General features: G+C 41.0%; 1 protein-coding gene across 1 annotated transcript; it reads right to left on the bottom strand.

Moving 5' to 3' along the window:
* Positions 1 to 1,570: 1,570 nt before the first annotated feature.
* On the bottom strand, positions 1,571 to 4,618 carry MTERF2 (mitochondrial transcription termination factor 2). The gene is made up of 2 exons (XM_010289295.1): positions 4,611 to 4,618; positions 1,571 to 2,798 (listed from the first exon to the last, which is right to left on the bottom strand). Exons 1-2 carry the CDS (start codon positions 4,616 to 4,618, stop codon positions 1,571 to 1,573), a joined length of 1,236 nt encoding a protein of 411 aa, XP_010287597.1.
* Positions 4,619 to 6,940: the final 2,322 nt, after the last annotated feature.

Genomic DNA, 6,940 nt, shown 5'->3' with positions numbered 1-6,940 from the left:
ATCGTGCTGGTGATACGTGCCCCTACTTGAATTCTCGCCACTGTCACAAATGCTCCTACAAGAGCGCTATTTACACCCACAAGCTGCTGTCACGTCCGCACTTGCCTGCATGGTGGCAAGTTTAAGACCTTCAGCTGTTGAGATCTTGGCATTGCTCTAACCAGATGTTTCTAGCCCTTTCCAAGCTCGCAGCAGATAACATGGCAGGCTATATAAAATCATCTTGCAGCCCACCCTCTAAACAAGTAATTCAATACCAGCTTTCCTCAGCAGTTTAAAACTTCTCTTTAAGAAAAGGAGCCCTGGACTTGCTGCCAAAATGTGTGCTAAAAATGACCTTGGAAGAATGGCCCAGAGCGAGGGGTGGGTGTAACTGCTTTTTCTCCTGTCAAAAGGAAATCTGTATGCCACAGTTGCTTAGGAAAGCCTGTCTGAGAAATAAAATCATTGATGAGCCTAATTCTATTGAGATGATAATCAATGATGCTACTATTTTATATCATCCTTCACAGCTCATAAATGAAAATAAATAAAACCCCCTGAGAACTTACATGCTGTCAGATAGCTACTATTTTGAAAGCCAGCACTTCTCAACAATTACCATTCGGTGATACCTTAGAAGCAGTGTCACCCATATATTTAGAAACTGTGGCAGATGTCTGCAAATCTGGTAGTCATTTTTAATCACCAGTGGTTTACAGACTAGAGTTTTGTTACACCTAATATAAAAGCATGACTTTTTCCTTTCTCCTACAATCATTTGAGAATCACTTGAGTCTTTCCTGAGCCTTTTCTCTTCCTCAAGCCTTGCTAGGAGAGAAGAAATTAAGAACTAGACAACAGCAGTAAATGTATTTCCTTCTCCCCCAAACCTTGTGCAAAAGGGGTAAATTTTGACATCTCAGAAATGTAAAGGAGGTTGTCCTGTGGTTTCTTTGCATTATGGTTTGTACACAAACATACTAAGGCTTCACTGTAGCAGTTGCTAAATAAAAATACTCCGTCCTGCCCCCGTTCTCAGACTCTGCTGTAGCTAGGCACTCCCATCCATGAAGTCAAGTCTGCTGCAGTTCAGGATCCAGGAGCTAGAGCTACTTACTTCAGCAATAAGGAATGGAACTCCAAAACTGGAGTCTCCAAAAGTGAGTGAACCAGCGGGTTAATGAACATTGCCAGAATAATAGCCCTCCTTTTCGCCTTCTCAGCTAAAGATTGTGCTAATCACTACCACAGGGTGGACTGTGCAGTGACAAGAGCTGAAAATCCAAAGCAGTTAATGCCCTGTTAGGCAAGGAAATGTAACAGAAACAAAAAACCATGTGAGGTACTCCCTGGGAAAAAAGTCAAACTTTATCATAACCTATGATATTATTCTATTATATTATTTGAAAGCATTAGAAAGATACAACTGTATAATGAAGTTGCGCCCAAGAGACCCAGTCCAGGACAAAGTACAGTGTAAGACTACAATCTGGTTAAGATTACTTTTGTTTCACCTCTTCTCAAAGAATCAACATCTCTTTTTTCTTTGATAATTTTCTTTTGCATAGTTTAAAGTACAGCATCCAAATTAATCTTCAGTGTGTATAGGAGCAACAGGATTAAAAATTGGCCTCTCCTTCTTTGATTGTATCTTACCATAGTTGACTTCAAAATCTTTCTTAGTACCATTCAAGCTTTCTAGAGTTCCACTCTTTATATCGTACCCCAAAGCAGAGAGTTTTTTAATTCGGTACTGAACAATTTGCGTTGTCAACTCCAGCACCATCGGTGTCTCTCTAATTTGTGCTACAGAAATTCCTTCCTTCAGTAGTCCTTCAAGCCTTTCTTCCAAAACCAAAACAGAATAGTAGAGAAGGGCTGGGCATTTCAGCACTAGCTGTTTCAATTCTTGATCACTGCACTTAAAGACATTTTTGGAAAAAAGCATACTCTTCTGCATAGTGGTAGGAGTAAGTTGAAAAATAAAACCTTTAAGTTTGGACAGCAGCTGTAGGACTTCATGGTCAGTGAAACCATTCTTTTGGAGAAATTCCAAGTTCTCCTGGATTACGGTGGAGGTATTTAATAAAATAAATGGATTTTGGCTCAATAGCTTCAGTATCCAGATCTTCATATTTGCATCAGAACCTCCTAAACTTAAATAATTTCTTTGTAATGCCTCGATCACGTTTTTGTTTTTCTCAACAGGATTGCAGAAAACATTGGGTGCACTTGTCAAGAACCTGGTGATTATATTATTCTTAAGTCCCAACTCTTGAAAAAACAGTATATTTGCCTTCTGATTCTCATGATATTCAGTAGTAAAAAAAGACTCTGGAAATTGTTCTATTAATTTAATCAACTGTTTTTCATTCTGGCATACTAATTGCCATAGAGCTCTCTGAGAGTTTATCTCTGCAGGGGTATGGAGAATTGCCTCTGGATAGCGTTCTAAAATGTTGGCTACAGCAGTCTCATCCGCTCCCATTTCTTGTAAGATACCAGAAATTTCTTTAACATAGGCCACATCCTGGAGAAGGACCCATTCCTTTACTCTTCGTATCTTCTTAATGTCAACTGATAATCTATAGAGACTGTCAATGGTTTTTTTATTTTCCTCTCTTGATTTTGTATCAGTTGTGTAAGTGGAATATACTGGGAAGCTTCTGTTTGCTACTTCAGCCCATATGGATGAAAAATTCAACCCTGGGTTATAGTATTGAGATCTTGTCAACAGAAGAGTAAATGTATCTTTGGCACCATAAGCGACTCCTCTAAACATTGTGGCATTCAGCCCTGTGGAGAAAGAACAGCAACTTTAAGAAAACACATTTAAGGCACAAGTTATACCTCATAATGTTTTCAGAGACACTGATATTTAGACTGAGCTAGTGTAAGAAATTACTCTCAACAGTGGTTTTTGTTATTAGCACAAAATTCAGCTTCCGTGTGAAAGCAGGGGGGGGAAATACTTTTGAAAGGTTAATGCTCTGACAGACGCCTCACGGGAACAATAACATACAGACACAAGAGACCTGATGTGCGGGCAGCACTCTGTCCATATAAATGCTTGCAGTCATCCAAGAACCAAACTGTCAGACAATTCCTGCAGCTAACATTGTTCATTACATTACAGCTCACTCGTACGATATTAGAAGAATGTTTCACGCAATTTGTCAGTAATTCTACTAAATTAATTTTTTAAAAAAAGCTTAAATATCTTTCTTAACTCTTCTGAATGTATTTGCTTAACGTCTCAAGCATTGTTTGGAGCATGACTTGTTCCTTCATGTGTCAGAGACCCCCCTGGTGCTCCTTCAGTAGCAGTTCATAGGCTAACTGCAACATGAAGTCATTCTTGTTATAATTAAGGAAAAAAATCATCAAAACGTTTATGTACGTGTTTTTCACTGAGTCTGTTAACTGGGTTCTGAATAAGCACACTGGTATTTTGGGGGAGGAAGCAAGTACACTGTAACATCTTCAAGCCTTCACTTGCCTCTTCCATTCTTTGCTACAGCTGCCCTTTGCACTAATGCCTTATTTCTGTCTCCAGGTCACTTCTGTCTTTGCCTGCCACACCCAGGAGGCAGAGTCCTCGTGGAATAGGTGCGTGGCTGTGCTGGGGTCCACACAGCGACCATGGGGTAGCTGTGGGTAACCTCATACTCCACCTTTGCTCAAACTGACTGCCAGGTATCACCAATAGCATGTGTGATGCCACCTGCTCTGCAACGGCCATCGGGGCCGCAGCAGTCAAACAAAGATATTGTCCAGTGTTATCTTTAACTTCCTAGGTGGTGTTTTCATAACAGCCTTTTGGAAGCACGAAGTATGAAAGGGAGAACTGCTGGTCTGTGAAATACTCGCACAAACTGCCGCCGCTGGTTACATGCTTGAAACTGCTCAAATTGAACATGAGGAAAAAAAAATACAATTTGTGCACGACAACTCTATTTATACAGTTGCTTTCACATCTCCCAAAGTATAGCATGTTTCAAAAAGTACCTATGTGAGCATTAAGTTAAATTAGTTTTGTCTTTTTTAGGGGAGAAAAGATTGCTATGATCACGCAGTGTATTCTCCTATGTAACAGACCAAGAAGCCTATTGCAGGAACGGCTATATGGGACCCCTCGAATCTTCTCTATAGCCCATCTTTTAAGAAACTACATGTTTTTTTAGAGAACTTAACTGATAGAGCCTCTATCCAGTTGCCAGGTAAGGTTAAATATTTTCCAGGGGTAAAATACTTTTATCTCAAGAAAATGTACCTTTGCTTTTAAGTTGATGTTTTTCAGCTTCTAAAAGCTGGACTCGTTATGTTACTACATCATAAACTAAAGGAATAAGACATAAAAATAATTTCCCATGTGCAAGTTTATCTTATTAACAGAAGCTGTTTATTGGTAACTTGTTTTTTAGTATTATTTTCAGTCTCTGAGGCAAAATCTGATTGCCTCATGAAGCTGCTTGTGTCATAACCCCAAGGCTAATGACTTTATCTTTATCAACTTTGTGACTTGAGAAGTGCTGTCGAGCAAGCTCCACCACAGAACAAGCCGTTTTTCCCAATAGCCCTGAAAGCTCTGTACGTATAGGTAAGTCACAGACTTCTCACGTGCTGACTCTTCCATATCATAAAAAAGTGATTGTTTCACGGGGACTGCAAACTTAAGCCTGTCCTCCACAGGGAGTGACACAATCTCCCGTGTCTGAGTAGTCTGAGTAGTTCTACTGGATTTAGTGGGTCCAGTAGTAATGAAATCTCTGAAGGATCATGGCTTTCTTCATTAATACTTCAGCTCAGCTGGAAGCTGCCAGCAAAATAAAGTATCATTAAAATTGTTTGGGATGTTAGATGATACTTCCAAAGTACAAACTGGAAAAATAACTAACCATGACTTTTACTTCAATGTGTAATCCTGCTGTTAAACAAAATTGTCTTGTGAGTAATGCAGGCACTTAAAATACAGTCATTTTATCTATTATAGAGCTTTTAAAAAATTCTGATAAATTGTGCTCTTCCAAGACCTGACATGGAAATGATTGTTATGTTCACTTAAAAGAAGCTTTATGTTGTCTGAAGATGTTTGACATCATAGTCAATTCTTTCCTGTTGTTAGTGAGGCTCATCCATGCAGAAACACAGAGTACTATAAAAGGAAGGAAAACTTTATTTGCAAAACTGCATTTTGACTGGGGTATTCAGGGGCCCTTGTAAAGCACTAAGCAAAATATAATATGCAGCATGAGATGAACAGATTTCAATGTCATAGTGTTCTATGGAAACTGAGAAGATGATGAAGAGTTATGATGTGATGTATTTGAGAGTCCACAGATGACAGCATCATGTTTCCAGGATATGTAACCTATTCCAATACTTCTCCAGTTCTCTTAAACCTCATGCTGGACTACTGTTCTAAAACGCAGGACCCCACTTGTAACTTTTTACATACTCATATTGCTGTGGTGATTGTAACTCAATTGAGAGATTAAGAAAAAAAAACCAGCCATCTTACACGAGATGTTTGCTCTCGTTGCCAGCAGCACTCTCTTATCATCAGGTGTCCTAACAGCAATAAGGAAGTGATGTGAAGTAATCGAAGTTGTAAGTGGAAGCTGTATGTGATCCTGCTGGCTAGCACACTTGCAGTGACCTCTTATCCACAGAGTAAAGGGGTGTTATGAGTTTTATTATTTAATGAGACTCCTATGTATATCTTCTATAGGAAATGGATACTAGGATCAACTGGCTGATTCATCCCTCATTTCATTCAGAAATTTTGCATTCCTGAATGTGTACTTTGAGACTCAAATCTCACTTCTTGAAAATTAGCAAACCAACCTCTTGTTTATGTTGTATTTTTCACAAAATCTTTTACTAAAGAGTGCACAGTATGACTACTACTGTATGCTGGTCACTACCATTCTCATTACAACAAACTGTAGCCAGGTCTTTGCAGGCTGTAGAGAATTAAATGAAACTGCTAAATGCCTAAATTGAACTTTGAATTAACCAGGAAGAGTAGGCATCTACCTAGCAGACGGCAATGTAGATAGGATTTGAATAGCTTGTGAAGAAATCTGGAGCAGTAACAGATTGCAGTTTTGCAGATTAATGCATATCAAGAGTAAGCAGTGACACTTTTGCACTTACAGACAAAAAATTACGCTTCTGCATTGCTAGTGGAAATCAGGTAAAGAAGGATTACAAGAATACACTAGACCAACATAAAGCTGTCTAGAAAAAAATATAGAGGATCCAAGGATAATCCAGGTTGGAAGGGACCTCAAAAGCTCAAAGCAGGGTCAGCTATGGGAAAAAACCGAGCTGCTTTGTCCCGTCAGGTCTTGAAAACCTCCACGGACAGAGCCCGGCCACCATCCCTGGGCTGCCCACTCTACTGCCTGACCAGTCTCATGGGGAAAAGGCTTTTCCGTCTACCTAGGAAAGGAAACACATTCAAAAAAGGCTTGAGAAAGCATAGCACTGTTCAAGCCATAAAGGGGTGCTTTTAACATAAAGAAAACAGAAAGCTAGCCATCAATCACAGCTTGGTTGCCTACGCCCAGCCACCTGGACGATCCCTATCCGCACCCCACTTTCTCTCGAGTCCCCTTCGGGGTGGAAGGGCAGGGGACGGTGGCTTCCTGCAGCCAGGGGGGGGGGCGCGGCGGGCCCCCCCCCATCCAGTCCCGGCCCTCGGCACCGCAGCTGGTTTCCGCCATTAGTGCCGAAGTCACTGGGCAGAGGCGTCACGCCCGGCCTACACAGAGGACTCGCGCCCAAGGGTTTCCTCCTCAACCACGCATCATTTAAAGAACATCTCCCCCCGTTTCTCTTCAGGCCGTCGTCACTGTTACAACATCGGACGCATCTGTCGTCCAAGCACGGGAGGCCAAATATAACGTCAGCCCGCCCGCTAACGGCGGCGCCCCGCCTGAGGGCCGCGCCG

This window comes from Phaethon lepturus, unplaced genomic scaffold (assembly GCF_000687285.1).
Source record: "Phaethon lepturus isolate BGI_N335 unplaced genomic scaffold, ASM68728v1 scaffold44956, whole genome shotgun sequence".
In the NCBI taxonomy this organism is placed as follows: Eukaryota; Metazoa; Chordata; class Aves; order Phaethontiformes; family Phaethontidae; genus Phaethon; species Phaethon lepturus.
Note: the sequence above shows the minus strand (reverse complement) of the source record. Positions and strands in the feature narration are given on the sequence as shown.